Source organism: Ailuropoda melanoleuca, chromosome 7, assembly GCF_002007445.2.
Source record: "Ailuropoda melanoleuca isolate Jingjing chromosome 7, ASM200744v2, whole genome shotgun sequence".
Taxonomy (NCBI): Eukaryota; Metazoa; Chordata; class Mammalia; order Carnivora; family Ursidae; genus Ailuropoda; species Ailuropoda melanoleuca.
In genome coordinates, this window is record NC_048224.1 from 73,409,286 (window position 1) to 73,427,158 (window position 17,873).

Sequence of the window (17,873 nt, forward strand, 5' to 3'; positions counted from 1 at the left end):
GCAAACCCGGGTGGTAAAGGCCTGCAGCAAGGCGGCTCTAGAGCCTGGACTTGAGGGTGGCACAGGGAAGGGAAGGCAGTGAAGCCCCATTACGTGGCTGGCTCTTCCACTATGCCCGCCGGAGTCAACATGGTGGTGTTTCCTGTGAGATAACCCGGATTTAGGGCAGTAAGAATCAATGAAGTTCTGATGCGTGATTATTGTCTGGAATCCAGAGGGTTGAGTCTGGCCCTACGAGGGATGTTGGAACTGGATCTTCTCCGAGGTGAATTGGTACTCATTCCATTTGCCAATCAGCGGTAGCTCATCCCATTACGAAGACTCGGGGGCAAGGGTCTTAGAGAGAGGGGCGCTTGGGGTCAGTCAGGCCCTTCCTGGCAGGTGAATATGTTCACCCGTGCCAGAGCAGAGAGGCTCAGCCGGTAGGGGTGAAGCAGGGCAGGCTGGACAGTTGGGGGCTCTAAGGTCAGGCGTGGGTCAGTAGGCTGGAAGATGAACCACTTTTAGGCACAGCTTTAATTATACTTTATTTTGAACTTCTCCCCGATGTATGGGTTGAGTCTTACTACAGGTGACACCCTGGTCTCAGCCAGGTGTGCTGTGGGGATTTAGGGAAGAGCTGGGGGCAGCTCCCTACAGAGGTCTCAAGGGGAGAACTGGGTCTCACCCCAACCCCTTAAGGACCCCCATAGGTCAATGTGACAAGAGAAGAAAGGGCATGTGTGGAGCCCAACAGTGAGCTGACAAGGTCGTTGTCAGCAGGGGTGGCTACTGTGTGGGGTGTGACGAGGACGTCACAACTAGAGAACGGGAGCCACTCCCGAGCACACCAGAGACCTGGTCTCCAGCACGCCCTGGAGTACCCGGGACCTTTGAGACATGCTAATATCTGGAAACCAGAACAGCAGGGGATTTGATCATTTAGGCATAAGAAGAAAACGTTACAGTCTGAGACATGCGGATTTCTAACACCCGAGCATCCCTGCTTGCCCCCCTTTCTGACTAGCTTGGAAGACGCAGCCATTATGTAGCAGCAAGTGTCGTTCTCAGGGGATTTGTTCGTCTGGTGTTGCTGTACTTCTTTTTCTTCACAGGAAATAGCTCTCTGCAAATTGATTAATTACTTGATCATTCCCATACTGTAATTTTAGAAACTCTGGTGGAACTGGAGAGAAAAATGCTCAGGGTATCAGTTGGAGCAGTTCGCCACCCAGCCCTCACTCAGTAAGGTTTTTCCTGACCACCTAATCTATCTCTTACCTCTGTTTTTATTTTTCTATGTAGAGCATACATGACCAATTATTTATCTTGTTTCTTGGCTATTTTTTTCCCACTAGATCATAAGCTCCTCAAGGAGAGGGATTTTTATCTTTTTTGTTCATTGATTTTATTCACTGTTTTATTTACTTAAAGTCTAGAACAGTGTCTGGTGCGTAATGAGTGCTCTGTACATATTTATTGGATGAATGACTAATCAAACTGTTTTATTTGCTGTAAGCAGGTGGTTAGCATTTACTAATTTCAGAAACAGCCAAATTTAACTTCTTGGGGAACCAGTGAATCTCTATTCTTTGTACTCTTGAGAGGTGAAGCAGTCACAGCACAAGATGTAAGTTACTTCATTCGCTTTGGAAAACTTTACACAATGTCCCTAGGTTATGACTTCCCTGTCTATGGCCTCTGTCTTCCTAACACCCAGGTTTTATATGCCCACTTCATTGTCACAATATTTGTGAAGTGATGTGCAGAAGGTCTAAGATCTGGAGTTTTAAAGGGAGGCAAGATCAGGTCCTTGGCCTTAAGAGTTTATAATCTAGCAGGAGAGTTAGATTTCTTGCTAAATAATGAACTGCAATGGGATCCATGCAATAAGAGAAATATGGAAGAAACAAGTGGATTGGAGAGGGATGGTCAGGAAAGTCCATGCCCAAATAGGGCTTTGAGGAATAAATAGGCTATCACGTGACCAACAAGATGGAGAGAAGGTCAATGCAAAGTCACAGAGATGTGAAACCACGGTCAGCATCACTGGGCCATTAAGTGTATGGTCAGAAGAGGCAGGAATGACAAAACGGAAGCGACCTAAGGAACACAGCTCTAGCTTGAGTTTCAGACCTTGTGTGTCCAGCTGGCTACTGGGACCTCCACCTGGATGGTCCTATCCCCATCTGCCTTATTCCCACCTGAAACTTGTTCTTCCTCTTCTTTTTCCCATATCAGTTAAAGGACTCACAGACACACACATTTTTCTAAGTTAGAAACTCAGAGTCATCTTTAGTTACTTCCATTTCCCCACCCTTCCACAGCCAGCTCATACATAAATCTTATTAATTCCAGCACAAAAATGTCCTTAAAAATCTCTCCGCTTCTTTCTCCACAAATATTTTCCACCTGGACTGTGACGATGGCCTTCTGCTTGGATTTCCCACCATCAATCTGCCCTTCATCACTCCAGTCTGTCCTCATCTCAGCTGCTAGTCATTCTAATGGCTGGAATTTCCTCCTTAGCACCCATGAGGTCCTGGGTTAAGGAGAAAAGGACAGATTTCGGTTTGGCCCATGTGGGAGGGGTCTTAGGTCCCTGTCTTGGCCATGCTGGAGTTGAGGGAGGAGGCAAAGGGACAGCTCAGGCTCCACTTTATATAAATTTGAGATGTCGTCTCTCAGTGAGCAGGGAGTCCAGAGTCAGAGATCTCTCATCACTAGAACCAGCTTACCCCCTGGGACAAGCAATGGGCATTATAATGAGAGAGACAGACGTCCAGCTACCAGGCCAGCTTTTCCTTCTGATTTGGAGTTTGTCCTTGGAGATCCCACCAGTAAGCTCATCACACCAGCTCTTGGCATCTTCAGATCATATAGCACCTAGACTGATCTGGAGTCTTGGCATTTTGGTTTGAAAGTGTCTTTTCTGAGGTTGTTCGATGAAAACTAAATTTACATAAATACTGCACATGTAATAGGAAATAGGGGAAAGCAACACACTCTAGAATGAAAGGAAAGGCAAGTTATCATGGTTTATATCAGCTCAGGAAGGCCAGTGCTATCAATCACTTTATTTATTTCTACCTATGTGGAAACAAAAGGGAAAGGGAAAAAAGCAAAGATGGGGGTGTCTTCATACCCTTGCTCCTGCATTTGGGAATATGCCAATTCTCTTTTAGCCCATTTTAAGTCTCTGCCATCAAAACAAATATGAATTCATTTCTCTGCTTTTTGGCTCAATAAAGTCCCAAATCCCTGCTGCAGCTTAAAAATTCCTGGTTTGTGACCATCCAGCTTTATCTCCTGCCCTACTCACTGCCATCCTCTGTACCCTCTGATCCTCTGCTTTAGCCACACCCAACCTCCATCTGATGCCCAAGCCCATCCTTTCCCTTCACCTCGTCGTAGGTTTTCCCTGTGCTGGTCAATCTTCCCAAGTCCCTGGGGGTCACCACCTCTGGGCTTCATAGACGCCACAGTAACTTACTACTGGGTACTGTATATATGTGTATATATATATATTCATCCTCATTACCTGCAGATTCTGTATTTGCAAATTTGCCAACTTTCTAAAACCTCTTTGTAATCCCTGAGTCAATACTCACTGTTCTTTCATGGTCATTCTTAGATATGTGCAGAATGGCACAAAACTGGACGAGTCAGTGATGTTCATGCACATTCCCAGCTGGGATCAAGCAAATGTGACCTCTGCCTTCCTGTTTCAGCCCTCATACCATAAAAAATATATCCTTTTCATGGTGTATTAGTACCACATTCCCCCTTCCCCATTTTTGTGCTTTTTGTCAGTGATTTTGCTGTTTAAAGTGGCCCCCAGGTACAGTGCTGAGTGCTGTCTGGTGTTCTTTGGAATATGCCTTACAGAGGAAATAAGTGTGTTAGATAAGCTTTGTTTAGCCAAGAGTTTTAGTGTTGTTGGCTGTGAGTTCAATGTTAATGAATCAACAGTATGGTACATCTAGAAAAAGGAAGGGAAATCCACTGATCTGCAAGTGAGCCTACCCTGGAAAGTAATGCAGATGATGCATGATGAGAAGCTGTGGAAAAGATGGAAAGTGGCTAAATTTGTGAATTCATGAGATGATGGCGCATTTAAAAAAGCTATTTAAAAAAAAAAAAGCATTGTGGTGAGGCTGAAAGCCAAAGAAATTTATTGTCACATTACTCAGGGTCCAGAAAATACTAAGCCTTTTTTGACTATTTTTTTACTCTAAAGAAATACTGTGGATAAATAGTAAGAAACTTACATTAAGTAAGGCAAGTTTAAACACGAATGGACATAGAACAAGGTTATGTACTCATTGGTTGACAAAAATGTTGTGAGTAGAGGCTCATAGGAACCTAGCCCTATATTTCTGCTGGGAGCAGTGGCTCAGTATTTGCTAACTGGTGACAAGAAGGGACTGCTGCTTCTAGTTCTGTCTTCTTTGTATCCACACTTCTGCCTGCCCAGTGTCCCTCCCCCATGCAGTGTTCAGTGAACACGCTCTGTGTGAACAAACGATGCAGGAAGTTTTGCTTCAAAGAAACAGCATGACTGGGGATTTTGAGCCTCGTCTGTGCACAAGGAGGATGTGGGTTGGAGGCATCTGGGTGGCCTGCTGGGCGGGATTGCTAGAATGGAAGTCAACATTCAATATACGAAGGACGTAGTCTGCCTAAGGTAAGTCCGACATCGCATGTTGTCAGTTATCAAACATCGTGGCTTTTCAATGTTACAATGCTGTATCTTCACGTGTTTATTTCTTAATCCCTTGTGCAGTCAGCCCCCACTGATTTTGTTTCTGTGTCAGTGTGGGTGTTGCTGGGGTCTATTTTATTCTTCTGCATTATCTTCCTGAGAAGAAGACATATAACCAACCAGTTTTTCTGCAGCCAAATAGCAAAAGACAGAAGTAGCACAATGTCATACCTAAGAATTGAAAGTATGCTTGCAATCAAGTTTGAATTTATATGGTCTCGGGTCTCAGGACATCTGTAGCCAGTGGCTGCTAGAATGACCATCATGTTCTCTTCTTTCACATGGAAGAGGAAAGGGGGCAACTGAAATTCCTCCGTTGCCTCTGAAAGGCACACCTTTCAAGTACGGGGGAAGGCATGAGGGAGACGTGCAGGGAGCGGAATTTGGAACATTTTTTGGGGCGTATGGTCTTTTGGGCTGCTGTCGCTTTTGCAGCCTGTAGCTGAGAATGCTAGGGCGCTCCCGCTTACTTGGTTTGCTCCTCTTACTTAAAAGCAGAGAACAAAGAGAAGGAAGGCGGGAGGCTTAGAGTCAGAGGTGGCTACTCCTCGCGGTCTAGCGGTGCAGCCAGAAGTCACATCACACCTCAATTTCTTGTCTACTCAGTGAAAGTGAAATGTAGCTAGAGTTTACTGAATCTTTGATAAAAATACCATAAATGTGTTTTTATAACTTCCAGACTTAAGAACAAATGAAATGTAAAAATTAAGCCCTTCCCATCACTTTGATGCCTTAGACACAAATCAAGGCACCCCGACTGTTAGTGAATGTTGGTAACAACATCCTTGTATTTGGGAGAGATACTGAATATGGGTTTTCCACTTACGGGAGGAAGCATGAAAATCAACATATATTTTATAGAAAATAGGAAATATTTAATGTATATAAATTTATTTGCCTTGGCAATTATTTATTTACAATTGATGATTGATACCAACAATTGAGGTAAAAATATACATGAGGTATAAATATAATATTTAAATGCAATATCATATTTTATTTCCATTGGCAAGATAACAATGAATAAAACACTGTGGTATTTGACAAACAAGCCTGATGAAGCTTTTCCCTCCGTTTTCCATTTGTTTTTTTTAGACGCACTCTGTTATGCAGCAGTGATGGGATTAGTACGCGCGTAAAAATAGCAAGTCAGTCAGATAACTTGAAGAGAGGAGGAGTCAGAAATACAATCATACTTGTTTTTAGCATCCTTTTGCTTCCCAGAGCGTGTGATCTCTGGGCCAGCAGCACGAGCATCCCCAAGACTTGTTAGAAATGCAGACTCCTACTCCAGACCGCCTGAATCAGAGTCTGCATTTGAACAAGATTCGAGGTGATTCGTGTGCGCGCTAAACTCAGTGATTTAATATGATTCGTCCTTGCGTGTCTATCATATTTTCCAAACACCTAGGGTTCCATCCCTGGACCGGTGTTGAACTGGACTAAACTTCATTAATCTTGTCTTTGCATTAGGACAGTAATCCAGCCTATACGGTGAAATTTAAGGTGCACGGCAGAAGTGAATTTGTTTTGCTCACAGAGCACCGCCCAAATTGAAAATTAGGGGTTTGCCAGCACCTTCTTGTGTAGGCAAGGAAGCGAAAAATTCCTGGGTCATAATTCAAATAGTATGATTTCCCTTGCACCATACAGAACTCATATATAGCATTTTTTATTTCTCTCAATAAAAGAATTGCACATTGCTGATAGGAAAAAACATTTCATAATAACATAAATGCATACAATACAGAAAAGGGGAAAACATTTAAGTTTCTTTTTTCCCTCCCACACCAGTTGCTAAGTTATGATACCAATCTCTCATGGATTACCAAAGAAAATCTCTCCCTGAAACCAAACATAATAACTTATCTTCCTTTCTACGGTTGTTGAATTACAATTAAAAAAACCCCATAACTTAAATCTATCAGCAATTGGTTAAGGAGAGTCAATCAGCTTAGTGTATACAATAATAAATAAGGTTGGGTCAAACACCTAGGTAAGCTTGGCTGGCTAATGACGAAATACGAAATTAAGAAACCTGTTTACATTCTCTAAGACTAATGGCAGAGCATAGTTTTGGTCTTACTGTTAGTTTAAAACCCTGTCTTTCGAACTGAAAAACTTGAATGAATTATATCTTAAGAGCGTCGTACGAAGCAAAATAAGAATTCCCTGAAACTGTGATGGTCCAGGACTCTCGGATGACCATCGCCTCCCCTTGCCTGGTGTCCAGAGTTAAATTCAGTGCAACGTATTGGTAAGAAAATGCCAATTAACTATGACCAAACAGGCCACTGGTCATACAGAATGACATTTAAGAACAGGATGAAATGCATCTTTGAAAACTTGAGGGAACACAGAGGCTCCCTTTGGCTGTGAATACGCAACGGCTACGATATTTGGCTCTAAGCAGCAGGGAAATAAAGTTTCTTTCAGTTGCTTGCGCTGACTCCAGCAGCCCATGGGCATCTGACGTTCCCCTGAAATTGCACCTGGCGGGGTCCACTGGCAACTGGTAACCCAGCCTTACCTTTGGTCACAACTTCTTCCCCACTTCTGTGCTTTTAAGAGGAGTACGTATTCTTTTCCTGGCTTTATCCAACACCCCACGCTCCCTTTTTTGAATAAGACAAACCAACCCTCAACACCTAAGAACCTTTGGATGTTGTTTTCCTTTGGTTAGCTAATCTTTGGTTAAACATCAGGGCAGACTGACAGACGACAGATTTTTACACCTTGGAGTCAGCGACGTGTTCAGTTCTGCTTACAGGACAGTGGGGGGATGGGCCCAGAGCAACTTGGAAAGAACCATGCGAGTGAGGAAGGGACTCGCTGAGTCAGACGCGTTCCTTTTCAAAAGACGCAATTATATATAAAATTGGTATTGTACATATATACAGTAAAGCTAGAGATATACACACATATGTACATATGCTATACACACATTTATTTACAGTTAAGAATATGCTTCTTAGAAGCCTTTAAATAGCAAATTAGGCAATGCACAAGGAATAATCCATTTAATTTTAAGTAACATAGATAAATGTTCTGATTTTTAAAAAATATTATATTAGTAGGGATGTAGCCATCTCCAGGAAGGCTAGGAAAGTTCTCAGAAATTCTTGCATCTTCCACATTCCGACTTCTCAGTGTTTCCATTTTTAAGCATTAACTATGTCACTCAGTCTCTCTCTTTCTCTCTCTCTTGCTTTCTCACGAGCACACTCTCTCCCACAAGTGTTTCCGTTCACTTCCTCTTCCCTGAGTTTGATGTCACACTGGGGAAAACTCAGATTTTAGTTTCTGGACCCTCAGCAATGAGGGGCTGAAAAGTGTTTCTAATCCTGGCCACTTCCGCTGCACACAGATGTCCGAAGCCTTTATTGTACCACTCTGGGGAGTGACCTCTGTGGGGACAAAAATCAGAAAGGAAGTGGGAAGGGCTTTTTCCAAATCTCAGCACTTTATCATGGTAGACAGGGCTGTCCTGTGCCCAGCTCATTAGCACGCTTGCCTACAATTTGGGGCTGACCCCTCGAGGCCCAAGAACCTCATTCTGTCATCAGGTGCCTGGAAAATGCCTTTATGGCCAAGTATTCAGCCTGTCTTTTCAGTGCTAAGATTCAGACTGAATCCTGGAATTCACTGAGGAATCTCAGTGTCTGTGCAGCCACGACATGACTGCCCTGACGGGGTGGGATTTCAGTCAGCTTCTTCTCCAAGCAGGGCGACAGGAGGGCACAGCACAGGGAGAGCAGGCCTGACAGCAGCGCAAGAGAAGGGGACTCGCGGTGGCTGAGAAGCCAGCACGTGTGTGTTTGCTCTGCGTGAGAAGCACACATCATAAGTGGGAACAGCGCTGAAAAGAAAGAAGAGCCGACGGTGCAGGAGAATGTCAGAGTTTTAGGAAAGAGGAGGAAAGGAAAGCAGAGAGGGGGAAGCATCCGTAATCAGCCATGAAAGCGTGCTAGTGGCACTGAAAAAACAAAGCACAGTGAAATAAGAAGTCAGGACAACAAACAGGGCCCTGGCGACTCCGCCACTCAAACTGAGGCTCCCAAGCGTGCCTGCTGTCTGGGGACGTGCACACTTACTTCAGGTCTATCCTGCAGATGTGGGTCAGTCTCGATTTGCCGGAGCCGCACGGTTCTATCAAGTACTGAGAATCCATCACCACAGCCCGCACGCCGCCCATGAGCTGGGCTTCCTCGTGCTCCACAGAGAGGGACACCAGGGTACACATGCCTTTGGGCAAATCCGTCCTCCAGGTCCTGTAGCGAAACAACTGGCACATCAACACTAGGGCTAAGAGAGAAAGAAAAACCTGGACACAGCACTGAGGGTTACACCTATATTTTCCTGCTCAAGTCTCCATCCTACTTACTTAAACTAATGGCTTCCATAAGGGTGTGTAAAACTTTCACAGTGCAGTTCAAAGCAAGGCTCTCAGCCCCCTGACCCAGAGGCCAGCGATGGTCTTGCAGCTTTCCAATCTGCCTTTGGAACCCCCAAACCGAGGCTGCAGAGGTTCCTGGCCATTCCTGAAGGGTGGGTCTTACAGTTTTAGACTTAGGACTTGCTCAGTCCATTCATTCGAGCAAACTTCTACTGGGCACACGAGAAGTCACCACGGACACAGAGATGCACAGCCGAGGTAGAGAAACGGGCATACGAAGAGACCTCCACAGCACCAGGGGAAGTGCAGGGCTGTGGCTTTCCACACAGTGCTCTGCAATCCTGCGGAAGGGAGGGGAGGCAGCCAGGAGAAGGCTTCCTGGAGGAGGCGATGCTCAACTCAGCTCTAAAGGAAAAAAATGAGCCGGTGGTGCTTAGTCTGAAGTGAACTAGACACATGTGGACTGCTAGCTGTTTTCAAATACCTGAGTGGCTCCCAAGTGGAATGAGAAAAACACAGCTGATGTGACCCCAGCAGGCAGAGATGTGACGGCATGTGTCAGCTCAGGAGAGAGAAGACCTGACTCACAAAGTGCACTCTCCAAAAACGGAGCAGGTGGTATAAAGAGTAGTGAGTTCCCTGTTACAGGAGCTGTGCAAGCAGAGACAGGGCTACCACTTGGGAAAATGTTGTAGGTGGAAGTCAGGAACCATGAGAGCAGCTGTGTAACAACCATTTCTACCAGGGACATAGGTTTCATTATCACAGTCCCAGTTATTTACCTCACAAACCCTATCCTGGGCTTGGCCATGTCATCCATAACTTCGTCCGTCCTGTCCTGTATAATAGAGAAGCTATTATACATGCGCCTCAAGAACGTGGGAAGAGGCCAACCCTACACAAATGCCTAGCAGCTTCTCCCTGGGCACGACCATTCTCCTCACGCAAGACGACCTGATTAGCAATAAAGACGGGGAGTTGTACAGACTTGTGGGGATGGAATGGAAAGAGCTTCGGTAACTATCACCGGAAGCTCATGAGGATTTAAAGAAGGAGATAACGTGAGAAGTACACGGGGCAATCCTGAAGGGAATGCTCGTCTAGATGGGTGGCACTCGGAAGACAGGAAGCTTCTCAGCTCTGGGACTTCCCCACCGTACTTGGCACTTTCTACCTTCCGGTATCATAACCCAGACATCCCTGTTGCAGGAACCGTGTCCGGTGCGTGCTTAATTTTCTCGAGTGTTGAGCTCTTCTGCGTCAGAGCCTCACGACCCACCCACTTTCTTTTTCAAGTTGTGGGTCAACTATCAGTGCTGTGAGAGTCTGTATTTAACATTCAACCCCTTACCATCCCCCTGTCTTACTTATCCTCCCCCCACCGGCCCCAGGATGAGTAACATTATCCCCTTACTTATTATTTATTGACCCTCCCTCCCTGATAAAACGTAAATCCCGAGAGAGAGCAGGACTGCGGTCTGTTGTATCACTGCAGTACCCCCACAGCGTCCCCTTGGGGCTGGAATGCTGCCCTGTACTAAGAAATAGGCTAGTGAGACTGCCGGGTGGATTGAAGGAGGGAGGTTCCACGCACGGACTCTGGCCCTCAGCCCCTCTAAGGGGAGGGAAGAGGCACGCTATCACATGGCTCCATCCCCATGGCTGCCATCCCACAGGAACTATTTGATTTGCTGCTTACAAGAGTGAAGATGTGAAGTTTAAATTCCACGAGGTGATGAATGTCCCCGTAACTGTGGTAACAAGCCACCCTTAAGACTGACCACATTCTCCACCAGGATCCCAAAGTTGCTAAGACAAACACATATATTTAGGGAAAAATGACTCTTAAAACCAGGGTCCCAAGGACCAACTCCAAAGGCCCATGTGAAAAGTAACCTGGAGTTTGCCGTCCAAACGATTTTCATATAGAAACTATTTGAAATATACATTTGGGAATTTCACTAGTGATTCCTTTGACACTACTAACCTATGGGAAGAGGCAGTATTTGCCATCAGTTATCAATAAAAAAGACTACATTGATTTAATTATGTGTTATTTGCTTTCTTAGTATCTTCAATCCGTGTACTTTCGGATTCAATGCTGACTCATCAGCTCATGCGCACAGCTGTACCGTGCACACCTCCTCCCACGGGTTGAGCATCCCCTTCCAAACCCAGAGGGCAGGGGCCAGAAGTCAGCCCATAAACCGATCAGAAGCAATGCTTCAACAGTAGACACAACACTCGCAGGCCCTGAAATCTTACTGGACTTCCGCCAGTCTCTGCATAGTGGGACCTTCAGGGTTGTGCCCGGCTTTCCCTATGTGGCAATGAGTTGTGAAAATTCAGAGTTATACAGATGGGTTTTGAAGTTACACACATTTCCGTCTTGAGAGTTACACAAACCCAAGACTTGCCTTCCCCAGGGAGGAAGGCAAAATCAGGAGACAAGTCAGATTCGATTTGCATAACTTGGCAGAAAGCGCAACTGGACAAACAGCAGCTATACCTGGGACTCTGTTCTGGGGAAATGAACAATATTTACAGCCTAATAAACCGTATCCTCCATAGTGAAAGGGGCCATAAGAAAGCCCAGCAGAGCCGTAAATTGGGTGTAGGAAGCAGGAAGTCGGGCATCAATACGGCGAAGGTTTCACGGAGGGAAATGCGCGCCTGCTTAGTGTTCCCAGTGGAGGCTGAACTTCGGTGGTAGAAGTCCGTGAAATGCTTAAATATGCAGCTCTTCATCTGCTTTTGGGAAAAAAATACCTTAAACCCTAGAGTCAGGCTTACCTCAGAACCACGAAGTCTCGGGAAGGGTGGGGGGCCATGCTGTTCAACACGTACTGATAGATTTCTGTTTGCTTGTCCAGGGTTTCCACAACCTTCCACTGCACAAAATCCTCATCCCACAGGTGGCGCTCTCTCAGCACACGGTTCAAAACCACCGAGGGGGGCGCTTCCACCTCCACAGAGGCCTTCCACAGCTTCAGCGGGTGCCTGTCTCCCACCTTAGGAAAGACATCATCGAAGGCTAAAGAGGTCAACTAGTCCCAACCCACACCCAGCATTCTTCACGGGACCTTCAGAAACTACCCCGATGATGTAACTTGGAAGACTGATTCTGCACACCTCAGGTTTAAAATTTTAAGATGTTCATCTTTAGGCTTAGAAGAAAAATAATAATAATAAGACAAATAGTAACCACCAACCCATACAGTATGTACCGTGTGCCAGGAAAGATTCTCACCCAACTGACTTGTAAATAGCCTTCCTCTGACCTGGTAGGATGATGTCCATTATACAAATGAGAAAACAGGCCCAGAGGGGCATGCGACTTGCCCAACGTCACACAGCCAAGGGACAGGGATAAGTCGGGCATCCAGCAGCCTAGCTTCACAGTCTATACTCAGATTATGTGCAACAGGGACTGCTCGGCAGTCTCTCAAGTGGATCTTTGACCTGTTCATGTGCCTGCCAAGCTCCATGGACAGGGTGGCCATTTTTATTTATTTATTTAATTTATTTATATATTTTTAGAGGTTGGTGGGGAGGGGAGTGGCAGAGAGAGAGGAAGAGAGAGAATCTTAAGCAGGCTCCACACCCAGCACAGAGCCCAACGTGGGGCTCGATCTCATGATCCTGACCTCATGACCTGAGCCCAAATCAAGAGTCAGACACTTAACTGACTGAGCCACCCAGGCGCCACTGGAGTGGCCATTTTTAAAGGAAAACAAATCCTTGCTTGCTACGCAGGGGATTGCTCTTGGCTCTTTGGGGGTAACTTTTTCTAACCCCTGAGATTACCTTTTTGAAAGCAAGATCTGTATTGTCTGTACTGGAGCATGTCACCCAGCCTTTGAACTTCTCCTTGGCTTCTTTCTGGAGGCCCCGCACAAGGTGTTCCAGGTACGTATGGAAAGTTGCCCCACTCTCCTCCAGCGGGGTCCCCAGGTCTTCGAGAGTTGGGGCATGGATCTCGGCCTCCACGTATGAGTTGTGGGACTGGGCTACCAACTCGTGCGGGACCTGAACCAACAGATGCACAAAAGAGCAACATACTGAGCTAAAGAAATGCTGAGACTCCTGGTGAGAGAAAGCAAAGCAATTCGTCAAAAACCACAGTATGGGCAATAGGCCTAGTGCCGTGGGGCTAGGGATATTTTCCCAAGATCAGCGGCAAGGCTGGGGTGGGGGAGTTTCCTAAAGTCAGGAAAAACAAATACGTTTCTGAGACTACAGTTATTATTCAAAACATCGAATGACTTCCCTTTCAGTCTTTCCGTTCTCCTTTTATTTTACCTTCAATGTATTTTTATCCAGTTTGGCAAAATGCGGGCTCAGGAAACTTAAAGCACACAGACTTGAGGGAAACATCAAATACGACTTAGAAATCGCTTTACCTTTTTAGCACACTTTCCCCATGTACAAATGCCAATTTTACCCCAAAAAGTATGCCAGAAGTCTAGTTGAGTTACTTCTTGAACACATCTGCGGCTAAACTCACAAGCGTCATGGATTCTTAGCTAACAGGGTTTGCTCAATATCACGCACACGCAGATGTCGAAACTAATCAAGTCCGAGTGGACAAATGCAACAGGGGTGGCTGGCAGGCCTTGAACCTGGCAACGGAAGGTAATGTGACCGTATTCTTGAAAACCATCATCACGGTAACCCAGGTGTCTAACCGGCAGAGCCTCAATTATTCAGTCAGCTCCTCACATTTCTTGGAGGCAAAGACCAGAGCGACAGAGCGTACTGCTGTCGTTATAGAATCAGGAACAGACACCTGTGAGCCGCAGACGCAGCCACCGTTCCAAGCGTCTTATCTAGCTCCAAGAGCTATGGGGAGGCCGCTGGAAGCTTCCGCTCACCTCAAACAGTCTGTCGCATTCTGTGATCATGTGGGCAAGCCCCTGCGCGGCCGCCAGGTTCTCACTGAGGTCCTTTTGATCCGGCTTCCCGGTGGCGTATTTCTTCTGTATGACTCTGTAATCGAAGGGCAGAGTTGTAAGCAGATCCCAAACTCGAGAGCTTCTGGCAACACAGAGCCTGTCCCTTTTGTTTTCGCTTCACGCCCGGATGCTGATCCAGATCCCAGACTTTCTCATTTCCAAGTCAAAACACTGATCACACGGCCTAGATACTCTGAGTCAGGTTACAAGTCTGACAGTTCGCGATGAAAAAGCTTGGAAAGACACAAGGGCTGGAGTGACTGTTGCGGGAGAAATTCATCTACTTTCCCCCGAGTTTGCAACCACATCACTGCAGCTGCGGAGCGAGAGCCATGAGTCCCGCCTTTGTCATTAGAGTATAAACAGGGCTTCCTATACTTTTTCCTCCCCCCCCCACACACTACACACACACTACAACACAACTCCTTGGGCTTTCTGGATCGCAATGGACATCCTTCGAGACTACTTGGATTCCTATCTAGCACGTGAATTCGGTCACGTCAAAACATTTTCTGATTATAAACTAAACGCTGACAAATCCTTAAGTTGAAATACAACACAAGACATTTTGTTTTGTTTTGTTTAATCAACTATGGGAAATACCTGGTTTAGGATCATGGCTGTTGATGAGAAAAACCCACCTGGGGGAGCTTTCCTTCTTCAGTAAATTAAGATGGAAGAGGGAGGGGGCCAGGCACACAGCCAGATTCATGGATGTCATCTGGTTCTCTTCCACCAGGTTGACCACGTCGTTCAGAAAGCACAGCAGCGTCTGCAAGACCTCTCTGTTCTCGTCGGCCAGCAGCAGGATGGCCGCCTGCACCGCCTGCAGCCGCTGCTCCTTGGGGACATCTATGGAAAGGTGGGTGCCAGGGCATTAGAAGGGCAGTCGCAGGAAGAGCCAGCCGGGAGGCAGTGAGTGAGCTCCACCTTCCCGGTGTGAAGACACACTCAGAGACATGACCATCGTCCACAACCATGGCGACAGCCACTAATGGCACAAAGAAGTCAGTCATTGCTCGGGACCCACGGCTGGTGAGAGGCAGAGCTGGGACCGGAACCCCAGCCGTCCAACTTCGAACCCCCCACCTTCACCACAAGATGCTATTTGGCAAGGAACACCCCCGTCCTGGCCTTTCACAGTCTCTGAGCAATCCCCCTGCTCTGCTGTTTTCAAACTGGTTTTCTGCTCTGGCTGAAGTTGGCGACAGGCTGGGGCACTGTCAGCCTGTCACTGTCCCTAACGCCCACCCTCCCACCAGACAGCTTGGGAAGCGACTTTCAGGATGCCTACAGCTCTGGGAGGCATGTTTGGACACCACTGAGTTAGGGGACAGCAGCCTCGCCTTTCCCCACCCCTAGTGGAGCAGCCAGGCCTTGATGCCGGTTTAGCACAATTAACCATGAGTGGTGGGATCCAGCCGGGTGGCCCTCTGGAATGACTCCTAGTGGGTCAGCTCCTTGAGCGTCAGCCGGACACATCTTTCTTTTTCCTACAAGTCACCCAGGGCTCAGTGTGGAGGAGGTGTGTTCTTGGCTTCGTGTGGTGACCCGGTGGCATGCACTTCATAATCTTGGGGAGAATGGAAATTGAGGTTGTACTTGGGGAGAATGGAAATTGAGGTTGTACCTGGGGAAGAGGATCCAGGCTCGCTAAGGTTATGGAGAGACTCTGGCCCTGACAGGGTCCTTGTTGGGTGGCGGTGGTGGGTGCTGGTCATGCCGACTTAGAAGGGCACTGGTCCCAAATGCTGTGAACTGATAGGGAAGATGACGGCAGGTGGCTGCTAGGCACTGCATTTTGCTGCCCCCTGGCTGGGTTTATGACTGATCTTTTAGGTCTGACTCACTGCCCTTATTCCTCTCACTCCAAAAGACACTGTCAGGAGCTCATTTTGGTTACACTGTCTTTCTTAAAATACCATGTTCTAGAGCAGGTCTCTATGGTAGGCTGAAGAGGTGGGGGAATGTGCCTGACTCGTGAGAAGAAAATATCAGGCTTTCCAATGGTGTTTATGTTTCCTCTCATGCTTTAAAAATACTGATTGAGTATGTTTTATAACATGCATGGTATATCACAGTATATTTCTATTGTGAGAAAGAAATAAGTATACATGCTCAGATATTTCCTACTTGTAGGGATACATGATAAAGACACTTGGAGCCTGCTGCTTCCAGAGGGGCTGCGGCGTGACCTTCCGCCCGGGTCCTGCACCTCCCCACCGCTGTACATCCCAGGGCTGGGCATACTCTTGGCCCCGGTCAGCCAGCAAATCCACATTTCTGGAAAAGCCTGACTACATTCAATGTTCTAGAACCCATCTCTACTCCCACCACGTCCAGTGTGTGGCACAAAATAGACCTGGGTTTAGTAGAAAAGAGCCATTTTGTTCATATTATAGCAGAACCTTGATCTTTTTTCTTGCATGTGCTGAAACAGAAGGAGATACTACTAACGATTTCGAGCTTGTCATTGAAGTGTTGGAAATTCAGCTGAGCCACTGAACTGCTTTTAAACTTGCTGCTTTAGCTAAGATGGCTAGCGTGTACATTGTTTAACTTTAGATGGCCAACCTTCTCTTCCACAACAACATTTTTAAGAGTCATCGGTCATGGCTATCTGTTGTCTCAACTTTCTCTTTACTTATTCCTTTATCCATCAGAAAGTATCTTCTATTATTTCCTACTAAAAATGATTGTGAAGGCCAATTATTAATCCCTAAATTTAGCATTCATTTTGGATCCTATCCTGGACCTTTGTCACACCTGACACTCCTGTGGTTCCTGCCTCTTACTCGGCTCTCTGGAGACTATTCTAGATCTGCATATCTAAGTGTTGATAATGGCATCCAAGCAGATGGCCGTCAGCACCTCAAACTCAACATCCAGTTGATTCTGAACACCTGTCCTCTCCCTGCCCTCACACCAGCAATCCTTCCCCTCTTCTTTTCGATATTCTCCCAGTCACCAAACTTTAAGACTATAGAGTAGTCTCTGATCCCTCCAACCTTCTCTCTCCTGGAGACTGGTGGGTTTCAACTATTGTCATTATCATCTGATGAAAGTCCAAGAAGTAACACAGCTAAAATTAGAACTGCTCTGGAGAGGGGAGGAAGAACAGTCCTCTTTGACTCCAGAGTCTACCCATGGAACATTGAATTTCCAGTCTCACTGCTGGAAGTCACTGCAGGTAATCCAGCACCTTAGTTAATGTGTTAGCTCACTCACTAACCCTCTGTTCTTGCACAGTCCAGTATCTCTTGTTCACCACTTCCAGATTCACGGGTCACAAGAGCAGTATGGATGGACATTTACCCGTGTGGAAGACACAGACTTGTCTGCGTACTCAATGCCTACTCCCTCCTTCTCTTCTATAAGAAAATACACTTTCTGCCCCGTGCAATCTGGAATATGCTCAGGGAAGATGGGCCCTTCCCTTCCCTCAGACCCAGGGCATAACCATGTTGGCCTAAACCCAAAGTGCTAATCTCAGTCCTCTTCCCAGTGATTGATTTAAGAAGAACATGTAGACCATTTCCAGCCTATCAGACCAAGATAAATGCTAGGAGCTTCTGTAAATTTATGTCCTTGATAGAGAGAGACATATGTCCCAGGAGAAGCCCTCCCGCTCTCTTCTTGCCTTTGAGTGTGATTTTGGGAAGGCATGATCATTGTAAGTTGTGGTAATTTTATTGTGACCTTAAGGGCATAACCGAGAGAGGGTGACTTCAGCCCTGGCATGACCGAGCTGTGAAATTAACTGACTCTGGAATTACTT

At 46.3% G+C, this 17,873-nt stretch overlaps 1 protein-coding gene and 1 long non-coding RNA gene across 4 annotated transcripts in view; one reads left to right on the forward strand and one right to left on the reverse strand.

The window, feature by feature from the left end:
• Positions 1-4,520: 4,520 nt before the first annotated feature.
• Positions 4,521-14,968, forward strand: LOC117803078. The gene is made up of 3 exons (XR_004626697.1): positions 4,521-4,666; positions 12,014-12,277; positions 14,835-14,968. It is a non-coding gene; the product is annotated as an uncharacterized LOC117803078 (long non-coding RNA).
• STARD13 (StAR related lipid transfer domain containing 13) overlaps positions 5,830-17,873 on the reverse strand; it is a 227,009-nt gene continuing 214,965 nt past the window's right edge. For all 3 annotated transcript variants that reach the window (XM_011223638.3, XM_002918221.4, XM_034665058.1), the window contains exons 9-14: positions 14,737-14,947; positions 14,015-14,129; positions 12,948-13,169; positions 11,934-12,151; positions 8,839-9,015; positions 5,830-8,151 (exon numbers count right to left, since the gene is read on the reverse strand). In XM_011223638.3, the coding sequence (XP_011221940.2) occupies positions 8,034-8,151; positions 8,839-9,015; positions 11,934-12,151; positions 12,948-13,169; positions 14,015-14,129; positions 14,737-14,947 (1,061 nt within the window). In that variant the 3' untranslated portion in view covers positions 5,830-8,033. The remainder of the gene's footprint in view (positions 8,152-8,838; positions 9,016-11,933; positions 12,152-12,947; positions 13,170-14,014; positions 14,130-14,736; positions 14,948-17,873) is intronic.